Below are 22,204 nucleotides of genomic sequence, written 5' to 3'. Positions count from 1 at the left end.
ATGGATCTTGAAAACACACCACACCCATGGCAACACATCACAAATAACCAAGGAATTCAAGAAAAGCTACAATGAGATGTTGCCTTTCCACTTTATCAGTTTATTACTAAACAATCACCCTTTTTCCAGATTCTGCATATGAATACGCCACAATCACCTCTCCTCCTGCCGCCCCCCCCATAAAAACCTTGGAACAACTAAAATATCAATCAACATTACAATCATAAATAGAATCAAATTAAATATTGCTGTTAAAAACAGACCTGATACACCATCCCCTTTCGGCTGTCATGCAGGGTTTTTTTCTTGTTGTTTTTGTTTGTTTGGGGTTTTGTTTTGTTTTTGTTTTTGCTTGTGAAGTAATAGCAAACTCGAAGCTACACTGGTTAAAAGGGAAATCTTTTAGCCTAGATTAACCAAAAGAAGAAATCAGCAACATGCCACCAATCCACCACATTCATTAAAATTTTCACTTTAACTACACGAAGTTATACCATATATATTAGAAGTAAACATCGCTCGAATGATCTCTTTAAACAGCAGAACGAGGAACTGTAAGAATAAAAGGCAGTGCTAGTCAGAAAGTCAGAAGTCGGAGAGTACACTTTGCTTGAGCAGTCAGGTACAGGTACGTACGCCTACACACACACACAAAGGTGTACTAGATAAAGACACAGCGGCTTTGGCTGGGTTTTCACTGCTTTCCCAACACAGTCTGCCCCCTGGTGGCAAGCTAGCGCAAGCGAGCCTTTTCATGAATAGTAACCACTGGTCTCTGAGAATCTGGGTGCCAGATACTCCCCTAAACACTCCCTTGTATTCGCTTTTTTAAATAACCGAATGAGTGGTTAGTGGGGAGTTACAACTATTTTTATGACACATAAACTTTGGAGAGGGGTGGACACGGAAGCATGGATTTTTAAATTGGCTCAAAAAGTTTCTTTTGATTACTTATTTGGTCAGTAATCACTTGTGCACCAGCATAGTTTCTGAAGTTCCTTCAAGTATAGGAGAAACACCTAAAGAGAAGTGCCCATCTTTGTCATTATGCAAAGTCTTAAGTGAAGAGAATATCTAAAGACAGTAAAAAAAAAAAAAAAAAAAAAAAAAAAAAACCAACAACGAAAGAAAACTTAAAAGGAACTTTTGTTATCTTAAGAACAATGTTATTAAAATTATAAAAATTAGGAATAAGAGGAGTTTTTATGAGGGGCAGCAAAGCTCGTGTTTGGATATCAAGTGGGAAAACAAAACCATGATTCAGAATTATATGGATGGGGCACCTGGGTGATTCAGTCACTTAAGCATTTGCGTTTGGCTCGGTTCATGATCCCAGGGTTCTCAGTCATCGATGGGGAGTCCGCTTCTCCCTCAGTCCCCTCCATGGCCCACCCTGGCTCATACGCATGCGCTCTCTCTCTACTCTAATAAATTTTTTAAAAAATAAAACTGTATATATCATAGGATTTCAACTTTAAAGAACAAGTAAAAACACTGAGCAAGTATACAAAAACGTCAGTAATGATGAGAGTTGGAGTAGGCAGGGTTTTCGATTTCTTTGCTGTAGGTTTCTCTATTTTCCCATTTTTTTTAAAAAAACAAGGATCACAGAGTCCAAAAAAAATAGACTTTTAAGTAAGTAGAAATGACAGATTAGCTTTATAATAAGAGTACAGAATTAAGTGGAGCTTCTATTAATGATGCACATAAAAAATAAAAATTGTGCAAAGTCTTTAGTAAGGTTTAATATACAAACAAAAAAAAAGATGTGATATGGAAGATGTAAGTGTTTGGAAGGTCAACATGTTATAGCATCCTAGTACATTCAAGAGAACCACAGATTCCACTGCAGTCTGTGTCGAAGAGTGTGTGTGTGTGTGTGTGCGTGTGTGCACGTGTGTACATGTGTGCATGCACAGGTAGCTAATCAGAGTCAATTTAGAACACAGTGATGTCATGGTTCTACACTTGATCTTAGCCAAAAGGCCGAGAAGCGATGTGATGTCATGATTCTAGATATGATTCAAGCAAGCACTGTGCAGGGCTGCTGAGATGCCAGGAAATGCAACCACACTAGGACGGATGTGTTTACTACTGATGATCATGAAGAATCTGCAGAGGATTGATATCCAAACTAAGGATCCAAGCATCTCTGTCCAATCCTCCCTAGAACTCGAACACCAAGTGTACCCATCTTAATGTTTATCTCCGTACTGTCCCTAACACAACATAACTGCCATTATTTTCTTCGTTTTTATGCCTTGTCATCTTTACTGTCTTAGGTTCACATCTCTGTTCCAACAGTAGGAAGTTCAACTCAGGGTCCAATTCTTCCATAATGTCCTCTTCCACTAAGGAAGAAGAATGCCTACATTGTGAATATTTTAAAAACCACATATGTTTTAGCCATGTAAAGGGTTTTTAAAAGCTAAAACCCTTGGGCGCCTGGGTGGCTCAGTGGGTTAAGCCGCTGCCTTCGGCTCAGGTCATGATCTCAGAGTCCTGGGATCGAGTCCCGCATCGGGCTCTCTGCTGAGCAGAGAGCCTGCTTCCCTCTCTTTCTCTCTCTGGCTGCCTCTCCGTCTACTTGTGATTTCTCTCTGTCAAATTAATAAATTTAAAAAAAAAATCTTTAAAAAAAAAAAAAAAAGCTAAAACCCATTACTATAGAATATTCCTTAAAAAAATAAGAGTTAAATTACATATACATCATAACACCCTCTAACCAATTTTTAAACTTAATACAAGATGACTGAATTTAATAAACTTAAAAACTTCTCACTTATCTGACCCTCTATATAGTTTTTTAAAGGCTTCAGAATTATCACTGAAATGTCAGTGAACATAATTTAAACAAGTGGTTTTAAACTTACACAGGTGTTGTTTAAATCATTCATGTTGTTTCCAATTCGCCCCCACCCCTTCTAAACAATTCTGAAAGGCAAAAAATAAGAAAATCAGTAATTTCCCTTTAAACAGTTCTGATAAATGGAATTCCTGGGTAGAAGACTTTTGTTTTATGCCCCCACACCATCTCCACAAAGGCTACTATAATTTATATGCCCTCAGCAGTATGTGCGTGGTTCCCATTCCTCACTCGTTCACCAACACCAGGTACTCCTCTTAAAAACATGCAAGTACTGGGGTGCCTGGGTGGCTCAGGGGGTTAAGCCTCTGCCTTTGGATCAGGTCATGATCTCGGGGTCCTGGGATCGAGCCCCATGTTGGGTTCTCTGCTCAGCAGGGAGCCTGCTTCCCCCCGTCTCTCTGCCTGCCTCTCTGTATACTTGTGATCTATCTCTCTCTCTCAAATAAATAAATTAAATATTCAAAAAAAAAGCATGCAAGCACTGATAGTTCACTATGTTAATTAGCCATTTGTAAACTTTTTCTCATTTCCTAGTGCTTCATATTTTTTCTTTCGTGTCTGTCCATTTACATTTCTACCGCGGGGTCATCTTTACCGACTGGTTTGAAAGAGTCCTATCTGGAAAGAATGTGTTTGCTATTAATATTGTTTATAATTTTTTGAGACATAATGGACAGCACATTAGTTGTGGGTGTACAACTTGATTCGATACTTGTATAAACTGAAAAATAACCACAATAAATCTACTTATGGTTGATATTCCCCACCCTGTTTATGACCAAAGGCAAGTCTAAAACTTGAGTTGTCATAATTATCCACCTTTTCTTTTGTACTAATGTTCCTGGAAAAAAGCCCTTTCTAGCCAAGTCCATATTCTTAGCGCTCTTTTCATTCTACTTTATGTTTAAAATTTCTACCAAAAAGAAACATTTTTGCATGTGGTGTGTGAAGTAGGAACCTAGCTTCTGCTGAAAAGATAGCCTTTGTTCCAACAAGATTTACTAAATAAGCTACATGTTTCCCTGATGTGAAACACTAAATTTATCACACATCAAAACAAAATCTGCTTTTTACATAGGATAAAAGTTATAATCCTAAAGCCGCACGGAAAGACAGGCTCATTCCATTTTTCACCAGGGGAAATGCTGGCTACACTAGTACCTCATCAGAGCAGGTCTGCAACTCTCAACTGTTTCCCAACACCGGGAAATAGGAGGTACAAAAAGCAACCCTATCCTCCTGTGCTGTATTTAGTAAATGGGCAGGCAAGGAGCAGTACATTTTCTAGTCTCCAAGACAGACACCATGGCTCCTGAGCTTGAAAATCTTCTGTGAAACAATGGCGGGGGGTGGGGGTGGGGGGTTGGATAAATACATCTCTCATGCTTTGGTATCCCAAACAGCTTTAATGTGCGGGAGAACCAAGGTAATTATAGTATTGGTACATGGGACATCTTCCTTATAAACAGTAAACCAAGTTTTATTTAGAATGAATGTTGGCTAAAATGTTGTAGCATCAGAGTCTTTAAATAAATTACAGCAGCTAAGCCTCATGAGGATAGTTCTTGACTTAAAGTGGCTTTTCCTGCTTGCTTTGAGGATTTAAAATAATTCAACCTCCTGCAAAAGAACTCAGAATAAGCCAACAGAATTCTCAGAACAATGGAAGGGATTCCCATCATCACCATCCCTTGCAGCAGAAGGGGCTACCATTTGAAAGCTTTTTATACAATAACTTTATGAAGTCAAAATTACTCCTGTCCTGGGAATTATTCCTAGAACATTCCCATATTCCTAAATGACAGATTTGAGACTTGGAGAGGCTTAGCAAACAGCCTAAGGTCAGGACACAAGCAGAATGTGGCAAGACTAAGATTCAAACCAACATTCAACACCTCAAAAGTTTACTCTCTCTGCTCCTCTTTATTGTCTTATAACATAATGGAAGTGTTTTTGAAGTAACTGATGAAAAGTTAAGCTAAAACAGGGACATACACTTTTCAACTATTACATTAGTCACAATTTAAAAATAATACCCAATGTTGGCCAGTGTATGGTGAAGCCAACGGTCTTCTGTCGCAATCATGGTATAAAGGCATATGGGGCTTTTGGAAAACAATTCGCTTATCTGAGTGAAATGACAATAAATACATAGGTTTTGATTTACTTAAGCTACTTTCAAGAACCTATCCCAAGTAATCTCCCCAAGCCCTGAAAGTGAGAAATGCCCAACTGTAGAATGATTTATGTATGTAATAGAGGTACCTCAAATATTTAAGAGGAGTAGTTAAAAGTTTCTGCATATGCTAAATATACTAGTCCCTAGAAGTGATAACTCATGTTAAAGCAACAAAACAGGACATAAAGTTATCTGGATTTATGTAAAATCACAAAATTTTAAAAAATAAAAAAAAAACAAGGGGTGATACTTAAACCTCTACTTGCTAAACTTTTTAGAATTTAGCAAACTCTACAATTAAGTGACTAAAGCAAAACAGTATGAAGAGATGGTCAGATTAATCTTCACCACTATTTGTGCTTTAAAAAAAAGAAAACTATCTCAAAGCCATAGTACAAATACTTAAAATTTAACGCTCAGAGGAACATGTTTGTATGTGGAACAATGTCTTCTGTACCATCTAAAAGACCATTTGCAAGCAGGAGATGAAGAAAGTCAAGGTGCTCTGCAGTCATAGAATATTATAGCAGAAACCTTAGTGGTGAGTGATTTCAGCTACACAGGAAAATATTATCAGAGAGCTTACACGATCCGCCTCAAGTCATTGTCTATTTGGACACAAGTTAACATCAAAGTTATCTCTCTAAAAGCCAACACACTGACTTTTCTTCAGTGGGCTCATCATAATCACTAGGTTAGTCTTAAATAGGTAACCATCAACTTGGAAAACGAATGGAAAAGTCACATTTATGAATTTTGAAAAAAAATACATATTCATGCCACATAATTGAGATTAAACTGCAATACAGACTCTTTAAAATACGTCTTCTCCACTGCCGTTATTACAACATTGATTACTAAGGGTTAACTGGAGACAGGAATTCTCTAAATCTGTTCATAGACCTCATTTCTACTCCATAGATAAAGGCTTTGCCAAAGAAAACCACAACATGATTCATAACTTCCACTTCTTTTCTCATTTAATCAGGAGTTAATTTGCCAATCTGATAACCATAACTGTCAAGGGTTACTTACATGTCAAAGGCCAATGATATGCTTTGGAAATAAGGCATAAAGTCAGTCCGACATTGTGAAAAGGAAATACATCTAATGCTAATAGTTTATTGCAGAAAGGGATAATATACTGGGATTATTTACTATGCCTATCAAAAAAATATCCTTTGTAACAGCTTATATGATTATGGACTTGAGACATGAATGAAGACTCCCTTTCCATGTTTCAGATTTAACTGAGATTAAGTTAGATATACTAGATTGATTTAACCAGCACTTTTACTGTGACCAATATCCATAGCACTTTCCAAAGCATAGAAAGGTTGCATACAATTACTCACCAGAAGAACTGCAAAACTTGTTATCTTGAAAACGACAAAATTATTGATGAAAAAAAAAATCTAACTAAAAGGGAAGATCTCCCATAATCATAGATCAAAATACCTGATATTGTAAAAATAGAAATACTCTACAAATTCATCTATATATTCAATGCAATCTCTATAAAAATCATAGCTGTTTTTTTGTAGAAATAGACACTGACCCAAAAGCTCATGCAGAAATTCCAGGAACCCAGAATAGCCATAAGAATCTTGAAAAATAACAAGTTAGAATAATTCACACTACCTGATGTCAAAGCTTATTATATACCGCAGTAAGCAACAGTGTGGTATTAGCAAAGAGAGACACATAGATCCATGGAATAGATTTGAGAGTCCAGAAATAAATTCTCACATTTATAGGCAACTATTTATAACAAAGGTGCCAAGACAATTTCAATATGGAAAGATTAGTGTTTTCAACAAACGGTTTTGGGACAACTGAATATCTACATGTAAAACAATGAAGCTGGACCCTCTATTTCAATTACAAAAATTAACTTAAAATGGATCACAGGCCTAAGCCTAAGAGCTTAAAGTCTAAAAATCTTATAAGATAATAGAGCATAAAGCTTCATGACCTTGCATCAATCAACGGCTTCTACAGAGCATTAGAACCAGAGAGAGGATCAAGGTGGCGGAGGGGAGAATCCTGAGCTTACCTCCTCCCCCAGACACACCAAGGTTTCAACTACAAACAGACAACGCTCTGAGAATGCCCTCAAGACTAGCAGAACAGCTCTTCCACAAAGACACAAAGGAAAAGTAATATCAAGAAGGGCAGGAAGGGGGCACATGCACCCGAATGTTTATAGCAGCAATGTCCACAATAGCCAAACTATGGAAAGAACCTAGATGTCCATCAACAGATGAATGGATAAAGAAGATGTGGTATATATACACAATGGAATACTATGCAGCCATCAGAAGAAATGAAATCTTGCCATTTGCGACAACATGGATGGAACTAGAGCGTATCATGTTCAGCGAAATAAGTCAATCGGAGAAAGACAACTATCATATGATCTCCCTGATATGAGGAAGGGGAGATGCAACATGGGGGGTTTGGGGGATAGGAAAAGAATAAATGAAACAAGATGGGATCGGGAGGGAGACAAACCATAAGTGACTCTTAATCTCACAAAACAAATTGAGGGTTGCTGGGGGGAGTGGGTCGGGAGAGGGGGGTGGGGTTATGGACATTGGGGAGGGTATGTGCTATGGTGAGTGCTGTGGAGTGTGTAAACCTGGCGATTCACAGACCTGTACCCCTGGGGCTAAAAATACATTATATGTTTATAAAAAAATTTTTTTTTTTTTTTTAAATCACAGGCCAACATTCCTGGTGAACATTGATGCAAAAATTCTCAACAGTACGTTAGAAAACCAAATTCAACACTACATTAAAAGGATCATAAGCCATGATCAAGTAAGATTTATTCCAGATATGCAATGGTGGTCCAACATCCATAAATCAATCAACGTGATAAACCACCTTAACAAAATGAATGGTAAATAGATGTAGAAAAAGCATCTGACAAAATTTAACATCCATTTATGATGAAAACTCTCAAGAAAATGGGTATACGGGGAATATACCTCAGCATAATATAGGCCATATATAACAAACCTACTGCTTACATCATACTCAACAGGAAAAAGCTTTTCCTCTAAGAGCAGGACTAAGACAAGGATGCACATGATCATCACCTTTATTCAAAACATTACCAGGAGTCAACTCAAAATGGTTTGAAGACCTAAATGTAAGATCTGAAAAAATAAAACTAAAAAACATAGTCTTATCAATATTTTTTTTGGCATCTGTCTCCTCAGAAAAGGGCAATAAAAAAAAATAAACAATTAGAACTGTATCAAACTAAAAAGCTTTTGCACAAGGGAAACCGTTAAAAAATAAAAAGGCATCCGACTGAATGGGAGAAGATATTTGCAAATGATATGTCCAATAGGGAGTTAATATCCAAAATATATGAAGAACTTACACAACTCAACACCAAAAATGAAACAAAAACAAACCAACAGTCCAATTAAAACTGGGCAGAGGAACTGAATAGACATTTTTCCAAAGACATATAACAGGTGGACAACAGATACATGGAAAGATGTTCAACATTACTAATCATCAGGAAAATGCAAGTCATAACGTCTGTAAAATATTATCCTACACCCATCAGAATGGCTACTATTGAAAAGACAAGAAATAGCCAATGTGGGTGAGGATGTGAGGAAAAGAAAACCTTCATGCACCATTGGTGGGAACATTCACTGGTGCAGCCACTATGGAAAGCAATATGGTAGTTCATCAACAACTAAAAAATAGAAATACCATACAATCTAGCAATTCCACTTTTGGATATTTATCTGAAGAACATGAAAACACTAACTTGAATAGATATATGTACCCCTATACTCCATGTAGCATTTTTTGTAATAACCAATTGGAAATAAACTACATGTTCATCAATAAACGAATGGATAGAGTATGTGGTATAGATACACGATGAAATATTACTTAGCCATAAAAAAGAGTAAGATTTTGCCATTTGCAGCAACACAGATGTATCTAGAAAGTATTACGCTAAGAGACACAAGTTGGACAGGTAAAGACAAATACTATATGATTTCATTTATATGTGGAATCTAACAAAACAAAAGAAATGAACAAACAGAAATAGACTCATAAATTCAGTTGACCTTTGAGAAATCCAGGCATTAGGGGTGCTGACATTCCCCCTCAGCTGAAAATCTGTACACAACTTCTGACTCTCCTAAAACTTAACTATTGGGCTACTGTTGACTAGAAGCCTTACTGATAGCATAAAGAGTACTGTAACACATGTTTTGTGGCCTATATGTATTATATACTATATTCTTACAATGGAGTAAGCTAGAAAAAAATGTTAATAAGAAAATTAAAAGGAAAGAAAACACATTTATAGTACTATACTGTATTTATTGAAAAAAGGGCATGTATAAGTGAACCCATTCAGTTCAGACCCATGTTGTTCTGGGGTCAACAGTACAAGTGGCTGCCAGAGGAAAAGGTGTTGGGGGATGGGAAAATGGGTGAAGGAGATTAAAAGGTGCAAACTTCCACTTACAAAATAAATACATCACAGGCATGTTAAGTACAGCATTGGGAATACAGTCAATAATATCTTAGAAGTTTTCTGTGGTGACAGATACTAACTAGACTTATTGTGGTCATTTTGGTATATATAAATGTTCACTGTATCCTACACCTTAAATATTGTATGTCAACTCTACTTCAACTTAAAAAAAGCTTAAGCGACAAAAGAAAAAACTAATTAACTGGACTGCATCAAAACTGGAAATATTAGTGCTTCAAATGGCACTATTAAAAAGTGAAAAGAGTGGGAGAAAATATTCACAAATCAGGATCTGATAAGGATCTGGTTATTAAGGTTATATATGAAGAACTCCTACCATTCAACAATACAAGTAATTTTTAAATGGGCAAAGGATTTGAATAAATGTTTCCCCGAAGGAGACCTACAAATGGCCAATAAACACATGAAAAGATTCTCAACATCATTAGCCTTCAGGGAAATGCAAATCAAAACCACAATGAGATACCATCTCATTCCCACTAAAATGGCTATAATAAAGAAAGATAAAAGCAAGTGTTGCCAGGAATGTGAAGGAACTAGACCCCTCATATACTGTGGTGGAAATGTAAAATGGTGCACTTTGGAAAACATTCTCGAAGTTTCTCAGTTAAACAGAGTTATACCATCTAGCTTCCTATTAAATGTTACCTGATTTTCTAACATAAAATCATTCTACAGCATATTAGCTCTCTTTTTCCCTGAAATACCCAGTTGTGCTAGGAATTTAAAACAAAAGAAAATAAAAATCTCAATGTGTCTAGAATAGTTTATGTTTTTTTAAATTAGAAAAGATTTAGTAAAAATATATTCAATCTCGGGCTATTGGGGACATTTAGAATTTAAATTACTCTGGATGGTTGAGTCTTCTCTAGTTTTAAGCTCAAAAAAGGTTAACAATTTTAATATAATTCCCTCACACATGTTTGATTAAGCTGAGAAACTGGACACAGCATGGCAACTTTAAGGGTATTAGCTATCCCTTATACTAATATATCAACCCTATTTTAATTACTTTGTAAATACAGGGCCTCACAAACTTACACCTCCTGCCTAGCTTCCTGAAGAGAAGGCCCTTGTACATCTCTAGCTTGCTACTGTATCCTTAGCACTGAACATGGTCACAAGCACAATAAACTATAGTCACTGTGCTCTAATACCTTTCTCCCTTTTTAATTCCTGTTCTAATCTTCAATGCATTTTGAAGCCACGTAACTGTCTTATAAATGAATATTAAATTAGAAAATACAGTAGTATATGGGGACCTGATCAACTATAAATCAAATATAGGAACTCTAGTAATACAATTCATAACTCTTTATGGCTTCTCAAGAGACAAAACTTTTAAATTCCCAGTTGTACTTCAAATGTGTGAAGTGATTTTTAAAGACCGATGCAAGTTTGCTCAGTAGAAGTGTAAAAAGGAACAGAAGAATGTGAAGCTGAATTGTTAAAAGGTGTATATGAGAGATATAGCAATGGAAAACTATACAATTTTAAAAGAGCATTTATCAGAGAAAAAATTATATTCTCCACTTTAGATCACATTTTTAAAAAATCATTTTAAAAAACTAAAATTATCTGTTGTTAATAAAACGTCCTTTTGTGTTGGATCGCTTGTTAATTGTGCTGACCCAAGTTTTAACCTATGCTGGTCCAAGTCATAAGCAGTTAAGTTTATGCCACAAACCTGAAATTCTGTTTTAAGCAAAACAGTAAAAAAAAAACACCACTGTAAATATATTCAAGTACTTGCAATGATAACGTGACTTTATAAAAAGATTCTTTTTTCCCCTCCATATTTAAAGTTGTTACTTACCCACATTAAAAGCGGTAAATAGGTTTTTTCTTGAGGGACCTAAAAAACAAAAGAAATATTTGTAAAAAACATGTTTTGAGTAAAATACCACACAAAAAATAGCCATTTAAAAATATTTTCAAAACAAGAGTATTTTCTTTCTTTCTTTCTTTTCAAGATTTTATTTATTTATTTATTTGACACAGAGAGAGAGAGAGACACAACGAGAGAAGGAACAGAAGCAGGGGGAGTGGGAGAGGAAGAAGCAGGCCTCCTGCCAAGCAGGGAGCCCGACACAGGGCTCGATCCCAGGACCCCGGGATCATGACCCGAGCGGAAGGCAAAAGCCCAACCAACTGAGCCACCCAGGTGCCCCAAAACAAGAGTATTTTCCAAAAAAATCCAATACGTAAATTTTAGGTTCTAGACAAGAAATACCACTGAAATACAGTCAACTTTAACAAGTATATTCTAGGTATAAAATGATATTCCAAATAACATTAGGATGAGAGTTTAAGGGTGATATGAATTCACAGTCACAAATTACACAGGACAGGAAAATGAGAGTATATATATATATTTTTAAAGATTTTATTTATTTATTTGACAGACAAATCACAAGCAGGCAGAGAGGCAGGCAGAGAGAGGAGGAAGCAGGCTCCCTGCCGAGCAGAGAGTCCAATGCGGGGCTCGATCCCAGGACCCTGGGATCATGACCTGAGCCGAAGGCAGAGGCTTTAACCCACTGAGCCACCCAGGCGCCCCGAGAGTATATTTTCAATAAAGAACAGCTGGAGTGTAATGTTAACAGGACTGAATTTACATGCATATTACACAGTTAATGCTATTCCACTGCTGATGCCACAAAAAAGGCAGGGTATTTATGAAAGACAACCACTAGTTGTCATTTCTAAAACTGCCAGGCATTAAATCCAATTCACTTGCTACTCAGCTAGGAAGGAAAAACTACTGAAGCTTCTTCTCCAAACTGACCCAGTATGACACAACCAGGGGCTCCTTTTGCAGTGTGTATGTATCAAATCATTTGATACACAGTGTGTGTATCAAATCACCAAACATACTACAGTTTTGTCAGTTATACATTAATAAGTATGACGAGAAATACAAGTAGCTGTAATACGTACAGAGCTACAAGGATAAGGCACTAGAAGAAAACTAGGAGTGCTTCTACTTGCCCAGAGACGGTCATTCTAAAGCATCATCATCTGCAAATTACTAGTTAGAACGGTTGCCACATTCTATCTATAGAATCTCAGAGACTACATTGTCTTAAAATATATGGCCATTAGGAGCCCCTGGGTGGCTCAGTTGGTTAAGCGCCTGATTCTTGGTTTCTGCTCAGGTCATGATCTCACAGTTGTGAGATCCAGCCCTGTGTCAGCTATTTTTTGTAGCTCCAAGTTCATGAGTCGGCTTGAGACTCTCTCTCCCACAGACCCTCCTGAAGCTCACTCACACTCCATCAAATCAATCAATCAATCAATAAAACCTTTTAAAACATGTGTGGCAGGCGCCTGGGTGGCTCAGTGGGTTAAGCCACTGCCTTCGGTTCAGGTCATGATCTCAGGGTCCTGGGATCGAGTCCCGCATCGGGCTCTCTGCTCAGCGGGGAGCCTGCTTCCCTCTCTCTCTCTCTCTCTGCCTGCCTCTCTACTTGTGATCTCTGTCAAATAAATAAATAAAATCTTTAAAAAATAAAACTAAAACATGTGTGGCCAAGAAATAAAATAAAATGGAAAAAAAATGTGTGGCCATTATAAATGAAAATCATTCATTCCCACTCAAGCAAAACCTTTGTCATACAGGAATTTAAGAAACAAGTCAGAGGACCATATGGGAAGAGAGAAAAAAGTGAAACAAGATGAAACCGGAGAGGAAAACAAACCATACGAAACTCTTATTCATAAGAAAGAAACTGAGGGTTGCTGGAGGGGAGGAAGTTGAGGGGATGGGGTAACAGGGTGATGGACATTAAAGAGGGCCTGTGATATAATGTGCACACGGTATTTTTTTTTAAGATTTTATTTATTTATTTGATAGACAGAGATTACAAGTAGGCAGAGAGGCAGGCGGGAGAGGGGGAACGAGGCTCCCGCTGAGCAGAGAGCCCGATGCGGGGCTCCATCCCAGGACCCTGAGACCACGAGCCGAGCTGAAGGCAGAGGCTTTAACCCACTGAGCCACCCAGGCACCCCTGCACACGGTATTATATAAGACTAATGAATTGCTGACGTCTACCTCAGAAACTAATAATATATTCTATGTCAATTAATTGAGTTTAAATAAAGAAAAAAGTTAAAAAAAAAAACCTTTGTGATACAAAAGATGGCAAATTCAACAGCAAGACGTATTGGAAAACTGGAATTCCCTATTCCATAAAGTGATCAGCGGAATCATGAAGTGCCAATTCTCCGCAAGTTAATTAGTATCAGAGTTTGATATCCCTTCTCAGCTACTGGTGGATGTGTAGGTGCTGGGGCTTTATCATCATCAATAAAAACCGCAGACTCAGGGCACCTGGGTGGCTCATTCATTAAACGTCTGCCTTCCACTCAGGTCGTGATCCCAGGGTCCTGGGATCGAGCTGCACATCAGGCTCCCTGCTCAGAGGGAAGCCTGCTTCTCCCTCGCCCGCCCCGCCTGCTTGTGTTCCCTCTCTCGATGTCTCTCCCTGACAAATAAATAAATAAAATCTGTAAAACAAAACAACCCCCCCCACCCGCAACAGATTCACATACTGATGTCATTCCAGCAATGGGTCATCGGTTGCATTAGAAACTTATTTAAGACCATGCACAGGTAAGAACCTGCTGGCACAGTAAAGAATCTTTTTGCCAATATTTATGCCTTTTTTCTCTTCAGTAGTGTAGAAAGAGAAAGGGTTGATAAATATTCACTAGATGATTAACCTCAAGTACCACAGGGTTCTACACACATACACACAAATGTTGAGAAGGAGGAACAGCAACAGACACTCTCACGCTTCCATGAGACACTAACATCTTTTTGGAGAAGTACTGAGTAACATGTAAACAATTTCAGAAAGATTCATACAGCTTAACCGGTGATTCCTCTTTCAAGGACACCCCATTAGAAGTTATTGGGATCCGAAGCAATGAATGTTCACACTCGAAAATGTTCGCTCACCTCGGTATTATGTGCCATGGCAGAAGTCGGAAAGAGTCCAGGAACTATGGAACTGGAAGACACACTATAGCACAGTCTTTGCAAAGGAAGCCACTCTTGTGATCACCACACAATAAAGAGCAAAACACAAGAGTGTGTACACCCCATGCCCTGAGAAAACTGGAGGAAACACAACAGCTGCTCGCAGCGGATGGAACGAACGAGGACCCTGTCTGGTTCTGTGTCTTCCCTGACATGCAGGCATGAGGGTGTGTTCCACTGTGGCTACTGCCACATTCTGTCACTGTTAAAAGTAGAGGAATTATCAAATCAAAAGGCTAGGGCCACCTGGGTGGCTCAATCAATGCGGCATCTGCCTTCGGCTCAGGTCATGATGCCAGGGTCCTGGGATCGAGTCCTGCATCAGGTTCCCTGCTCAGTGGGGAGCCTGCTTCTCCCTCTCCCTCTGCCTGCTGCTCCCCCTGCTGGGCTCTCTCATTCTCTCTACAAATGGATAAATAAAATTTTCAAAAAAAAAAAAAATCAAAAGGCTAATTCTTACAGGCCAACAAAAGGGGTTCTTAACTACAACTCGGGAGCGAAACTTACTTTGTATTTCCCTTGAACTTAAGGTAAAACAGTTGTGTGAATGTTGAACGAGTGCTTGAAAATGGTGTCATCTAGGCAGACATTCCTCACTTACATTTGACAACATGTTATCTGTCCAGTTCCGAATACTTCTCTTACCTCCTTCTCACTTCACTCATACAAACCACTGCACTGTTTTCATTAAACTTTTCTAATTGAAATTGTCTGTTAAGAATATATTTGCAAGCTATTTTTCCTTTATTTTTAGGACTACTAGAAATCAAGAAAATTCATTAGATATATTTTAACCTAGATATCGAGGTAAGGGAGATACATAATTTTTATTTCCCCCATGCCTTCCCAAATCATTAATTGTTTCTTACTCTATAACTAAGCAATTTCACTCGGTTAAAACTGAAATACTGGAAGATATTTTTCCTGTTATCCAATAAGATGGTTATATCCCAGAGTACTACAGTAGCTGAGATCTACTACTAGTGTAAATAAAATATTTCTCTTAAAAAAAACTGACACCACCTCTCACAGGGTCACACAGTCTACTTCAAGTTTCTCATTCATAATTCTTTGAGTGAAGCAGTCTTTCAATTCACTAAGCACGAATCCAACTTCTAGTGTGCTTAAAATCCACTTCAGATTTGGGGATAAAGCTGCATGAAAACATTGCCTACTAAGTATATACCACGTATTTTGTAAACTGAAAGTTCTTCTTCACAGCCATGGCAATTACTAAGTGAATAATACAAAGAAGGAAAAGACAAAGAACAGAAAAAAGTACATAGTTTGGACCAAAAGTGGGAATTAAACTATAGATTTCAATCTCATTGTTTTAGTTCACTACCTAAGGATAGTTTCACTTATTTTTACCTTATACCTGTGTTTACAGGTATCAAGTTTTAACCACAGAACCTACAGTCTCTAAGAAAATCTACTTTGCTGCAAAAATGAAATATGTGTCTTTCTTCAGAGATACTCTTGTAAATAACTGTTTGATGTGCTATGAACCTAGTTGCCAAAATCTAACTTTCTATGAGATCAGGACTTAAAAAGTCTTGTCTTTCTGCTTTTCTCTGCAATGAGGAACATACCTTTTGGAGGAGTTTTTAGTAAGTGTGCATGAGCTCTGGATACCAAAGGCTTCAAATATAAGGATCCCGAGGAACCGTTCTGAAACGCTGGTTTGGGAGGTTTTTCCTCATACTTGAGGACAGCGGCATTTCCAGCTGGAATAAGAAAGAGCACGTCTCATTTTACAGTGAAATACAGCATCAGTTGTCCACAACGCATTCCTTCCTTCACGAATCAACAAGTACTCACTAAGCACCTCCAACGTGCCAGCCATTCCTGCACCTTGGAAATATGACGACGGACAGTCTCTATAGCTCCTGTCCTCAGGGACGCAAGGGAAATACTACATCCAAAGTGACCACACTAAAAAACAAAATTCCCTGCCCCCCCCCCAAAACACACACACACACAAACCAAATGACCATACATCCTGGCATAATCCAAGTTGATATATTTCATCCAGTTCAGCTTTCATCTCAAATAAAAGGTGGGAGATAAATTTTACAGCCATCCGTACCACGTAATAAGCCTGCCCAAGGTGCAGCTACAAAGATCCTCGATCCCCAGGAGGACAAGAGCGCTGTGTCAATCATCTAGTAAGAATAAACGCAGGCAGGCAGCTGTGCTACTAATGTCAGAATAAGAACGTGCAAATGCCTTGGTAGCTCCAAGGCTGAGATCTGGTTCTCTCCTCCCCTGCTCCAGCTGGGAGAACCCCATCATCCTCCCTGGAACAGAGATGCCGAAGTCCCAAAGCAGAAACATTAAATCATGAAACACTTAAATCATGAAAACCACCTTTGACATGGCACGTCAATCTTTCCTCTCTACTCACATGGGAATCCTCTTGGAAAGAAAAGAAAACACAAGTGGTTTCCAGGTATAACAATGACTCAACAACTTTTGGAGAAACTGTGGTGCTCGTCAACTTTGCTTAGGCTATGCTCTAAAATTCTGAGTCCATTACATTTAACTAGGCCAAGGGCACTGCCACAGAAGTAGACCTACACCATCTCCCAGGGCCCATGTCAGGGTAAAAGTTAGTGGGAAAAATTAAGTGAACAACTACTACACTTAAGGTGTAATTGGCCCATGAACCCTGGAGAGGGTCCCTGCCATTTTGCTCGTCTCTGATTTTGCCTCTGGTTCTTCACTAGGACTCAAAAGATAAACTTAACATATCGATGGACAGTGAGACTTCAGAATAAAGAACAAGCTTTAAAAAATAATAGTGATCATTTACAACCGGTTATGATTTCCTATCAGAACCAAAGTCTGAAACCATGGAGAATCAGAGCAAAACCTGAAGTAGATGTCTTGCTTCTTATTTTTGCTTTTGCCCAGTAATGACCAAAGCCCTTCAATATCACAAAACTAAGTATCAAAACAAATAAAAACAAAGTATCTTTCAGTTGCTTGAGGCAACTGTGTAGCCCACATTCATACAGGTTTTTTCAAAATTGTGCATTTCTCTTGGCTTTTATGGCTGGCTTCTCAATGGATTATAAAGGGAAACCTAATCTTCTACAGAACGGTTAAGATTTGTATTTGTACTTGGTGCAGAGAAAAGGGCAGAGGATAAGGAAAGGAACAGGGCTTGTTTCCTGCACTCCGGACTCCAAGTAAGAATGCACTTTCATGTTATATTTTCATCTATTTTTGATCCATGATGAGAACCTGGGCAATAGTGTTCCTCTGCTATGGTATAATTAAGTGGGCTTTGTGTCTACTTTAGGACTGTAACACCATTACTATCATTTATTTCAGTGTTTCAGGCAGGGGGAGTCTACATTTTAAAATCTCAGTAGTGTTGGGCTGCCTGGGTGGCTCAGTTGGTTAAGCAACTGCCTTCGACTCAGGTCATGATCCCGGAGTCCCGGGATCAAGTCCCACATCAGGCTCCCAGCTCCATAGGGAGTCTGCTTCTTCCTCTGACCTCCCCTCTCACTCTTTCTCTATCTCTGTCTCTCAAATAAATAAAATCTTTAAAAAATAAAATAAAATCTCAGTAGTGTCAAAAACCTCAGAATAAAGGTTTGAAAAATAGTACCAGCATGTAAAGATCAAAACAAATGGTTTCAAACCTAATTAAGTGGTATTAAAAAAAAAAATCAGCAACAATGACCTAAGGGGACAAAAAAAAAAAAAAAAAAAAAAAGGAAAATCAGTATTTCCTTAAAACACCATTCTAAATTCACCATTCTCTGTAATTAAGTCATTTTTGAAAAAATACACCGTCCAGAAGCTTAGCTTCTAAGGATTTTGAACATCACTGTGTCCCTTTTCTTAAGAGATTACCATGTTACACAACACTCAAGAGCATAAACCCAGCACTTAGTCCTTTTCTCTCCATATCTAAGAAAAAGTGTCTGGGTGCCTCAGTTGGTTAAGTGGCTGCCTTCAGCTCAGGTCATGATCCCTGGACCCCTGGATAGAGCCCTATGGCAGGCTCCCTGCTCAGCGGGGAGCCTGCTTCTCCTCCCTCTGTGCTCCCCCTGCTTGTGCTCTCTCTGTTAAATAAATAAATGAAATCTTAAAAAAAAAAAAAAAAAAAACCTGGAAAGTTTTCTGGTCCTTTTTTTCCCCCATAAAAGTTAATCTTTTTATCCATGTCCTCTTGCTAACTGTATAAACCTCCAGCATTTTTTTTTTTTTAATCCCATAGACTAACTGAGCCAGAGGAGAAATCTATGAGGTGTGCTCCTTCACTACTTGGTTCCCAAGATTAATTTCCCTGCCACTAACCCAGACTGGATTTTTTACAAAATCCAGTGATGGTCAAATCATAGTTCTAAGCATCCAGTTATATTCTAATACTCAATGCATAATCATAAATTTCCTTATTACCAACGCTGATTCCTTTCTTTACCTCCCATTAGAAGAGGGTGAGATTCTATCTTATTTATAACTACGTTTCAAATTCAAAGACGGTAGTTTTTCACTCGGTTATACTATCCTAACTCCTAGAACAGTGTTTATAGATATTAACAGTTAAACCTGTAAAGACATGCTGTTATTCTCTCCTGATGTATGTCAAGGCACTCTACAATGAGCCATCTGTTCATTCTTCCTGTGCCCATACAACACTTCCCGTATGAGGTCAGATCAACAGAATCTTCCCTCCCACTGAGAGGTTTCTGTCAATTTCCTATGCTTCTTTCCAATTATCTTTCTCCAGAACCCAAAGACGTGGTCTTTCTGAAGGTGAAAATTACAGGGAGCTAAGGTAAATGACAGTACTGAAGACACCACTGCTATAAAATTCAACAGAACCTTTTTAAGGATGGGTGGCAAAGGACTTCATGGTCTTAACAGAGGCCAAATTGCGTAGAGCATATCTTTTACGTTTTCATATAAAGTGGGTTTCAATTAGCATTTTCACCTTTGCTAAATTAAAATTCCAAAAGGAAGTCAATGATGGTATTAAAGTCTTTACCATGTATTCTAACAACTGGGATTTTAGCCTTCCTGAAACTTTTTTTTTTTTTTTTAAATTCATCAGTAGCAAATAAGTCACCTACTCAGGTTCTGAGAAGTTGAACTGAGTGGAATTTATAGACCTAATATAAAATCGTATGATCATAAATTCATTTATACTTCTCATTTCTCAGCTTTAAAAACAAAGACCTTCAGTTTCCAAAGAACAGACTAAAGGGATTTTTCACTAAAGCACAAGAAAAAACTCTCATGAGGCACAATTCTCCTGTCCCTCCGTGGTCCGTCACACCAGACCGGAGGTGTTGTCCTGGAAACAAAGAGCCACTCTTTAGGCTCAGCGTAAACACTGGACCCAGATCTATCATCAACTTCGTAACACGGGAGGATCAAATCCATATACAAGGATAAAGTTTTGAGTTTGATCAGGTGCTATCACACACACACTCTCTCTCTCTGATCATCGACTGACACACTTCGCACCTCCACTCCTTCCCTGTTCACCAATGGTGGGGACAATCTATGCTGAGCTGCACACACTTTTATGACCAACAGTTACACATCTTTGAGTTCCCTAAATACTCTTTGTTGGTGCGTTGCTTTCTAGTAAACCCCACTTGAAGGATGTCCTTCTCTATAAGGCAGGGTATCCTGAAACTATTTATCCTGCTCATTTCAGTCCCTACCACGGCAGCTGATTGGGTATCTTGATGGTGTCTAAATTTTCCATTATCCAGAGATATTACATCCAAACTTTGGTGACCAAAGTTCCAATATAATAACTACCATAATTTCAAGTGGTGGAACCGAAACTATGATCTCTGAGTTCTGGTCCTGACTTGGCCACTGCATCGCTATGAACCCCTTCATCTCTCTATGTATAATGAGGGGGTTTGAAAATCAAGTTTGGAAATGGTACATATGCTTTCACAGGGCCCTCACTAAACAAATATGGTACTCAGGTACCAAAAGTGGTGAGATATAGAAAATATATATTGGGTCTCTGCCCCCAGTTCCTAACACAGATCTCCTGAAATCCTAATTTCTTTGGCAACAGGAGTATCTTTTGTTCTGAAAAGGTGATTCTGGGTAGGTTCCCAGATGGGAGATGGCCACTGGAAAGACCAAGCCATGGTTAGAATCTTGGAATTTTCAGTTATACCCTCCATTTTCTTGAGAAGGAAAAAGGGCTAAAAATTAACTTAAGGATCCATCATGCCTTTTTATGGAAGCCTCCATAAAATTCTCCAACTGTTGAGACAGGAGAGCTTCTGAGTTGGTGCACACCTACAGAGGGGATGCACCCTCTTCACCCCTTCTGCATACCTTGCCCAACGCATCAGTTCCATCTAGATGGTCCTCCGTATCCTCGGTTATACCCTTTTATAAGAACCGGGCATTTATTGGTAAGTAAAGTAAATGTTTACTTCAGTTTTGTGTGCTGCTCTAGCAAATTCATCATACCCAAGAAAGGAGTTGTTGGAATTGCCCCAAAGGCTCATTGTGAGAAGTACAGTTGACAACCCCTGGACTTGTGACTGGCATCTGAAGGAGGTGGGGGCCAGTCCTGCAGGAGTGACCCCTTAACCTGTGGGATCTGCTGCCATCCCCAGTAGACAGTGTCAGGACTGAAGACCACCCAGCTGGTGTCCCAAGGAATTGCTTGCTGGGGTAGAAACTGCCATACATCTGGTGACCAGAGCAAAGTGTTGTGAGTGGGGTAGCAGTGTGAAAGTCAAGGAGATGTAGAACGAAGGGGCTGGCTTTCCTGATAATAGGAAGGAAGAACTGTAGGCTTTCCTATTATAGACCCACTGAAGCCACAACATCCACGAAATTCTCCTCAGCACAGTCTACAAGGGCCATGATCCCTGAGCAACAGTTCGTCTCAAGAGTCAATAAGTGATATCCAATATGTGGTCACCTAGGTCCCAGCAGCTGTAAGAACAATTTAAAACTTCCCCTATTCTGTTGTGCTCCTTGGTTCTAGTAGCCTCGATTATGTCAGAATAACAGATTCCAGAGAATCTCTGGAATCTGTTATTCCCCATGGTCTAAGTGTGACTCAAATGAAAATGAGTAAGAGAGATAATAGAGTCTGAAGAGAATATGAAGAGCTTCTCAGAGAAGCCCAGGCAGAAGAAATTATTTTCTTATTACAGAAGGGCTTCTCATTGTTTCAGATGTATTTGCAAACTAACATTTCATACTACATTCGGGCATCTGACTAACAGTTATTTTTTGTTGTTGTTTATTGAGTTCTGTACATACACAGAGCCAACATTCTGCTTATTTCTGGAATTTTTTTTGTCAGTGTGTGTAACGCTACCCACTGTGCCAGATCATGTGCCCACCTGGCTTGAAGTCAAGTAGCTACTGAAGTCTACACTCCAAATTCCAAAAGCAGAGTTACTCGACAGTGTACGAACAAGAATGTCTCTCTGTATCCCAGAAAACCACTGCAAAAATGAAAACAAAATTAATGCCCATCTAGATAACAGTATTTTCTTATTTAGTCATCTATTTGGATATGCATACGTATTAAGCACATGATACAGGGCT

General features: G+C 38.5%; 1 protein-coding gene across 6 annotated transcripts in view; it reads right to left on the bottom strand.

Moving 5' to 3' along the window:
• MTUS1 (microtubule associated scaffold protein 1) overlaps nucleotides 1-22,204 on the bottom strand; it is a 162,218-nt gene that overhangs the window by 51,334 nt on the left and 88,680 nt on the right. For all 6 annotated transcript variants that reach the window (XM_032329320.1, XM_032329322.1, XM_032329323.1 and 3 more), the window contains 2 exons: nucleotides 16,228-16,362; nucleotides 11,408-11,446 (listed from right to left, as the gene is read on the bottom strand). In XM_032329320.1, coding sequence (XP_032185211.1) covers nucleotides 11,408-11,446; nucleotides 16,228-16,362 — 174 coding nt within the window. The remainder of the gene's footprint in view (nucleotides 1-11,407; nucleotides 11,447-16,227; nucleotides 16,363-22,204) is intronic.

This window comes from Mustela erminea, chromosome 21, assembly GCF_009829155.1.
Source record: "Mustela erminea isolate mMusErm1 chromosome 21, mMusErm1.Pri, whole genome shotgun sequence".
Classification (NCBI taxonomy): Eukaryota; Metazoa; Chordata; class Mammalia; order Carnivora; family Mustelidae; genus Mustela; species Mustela erminea.
The sequence above is the reverse complement of the archived record's forward strand: the minus strand, read 5'-3'. Positions and strand labels throughout refer to the sequence as shown.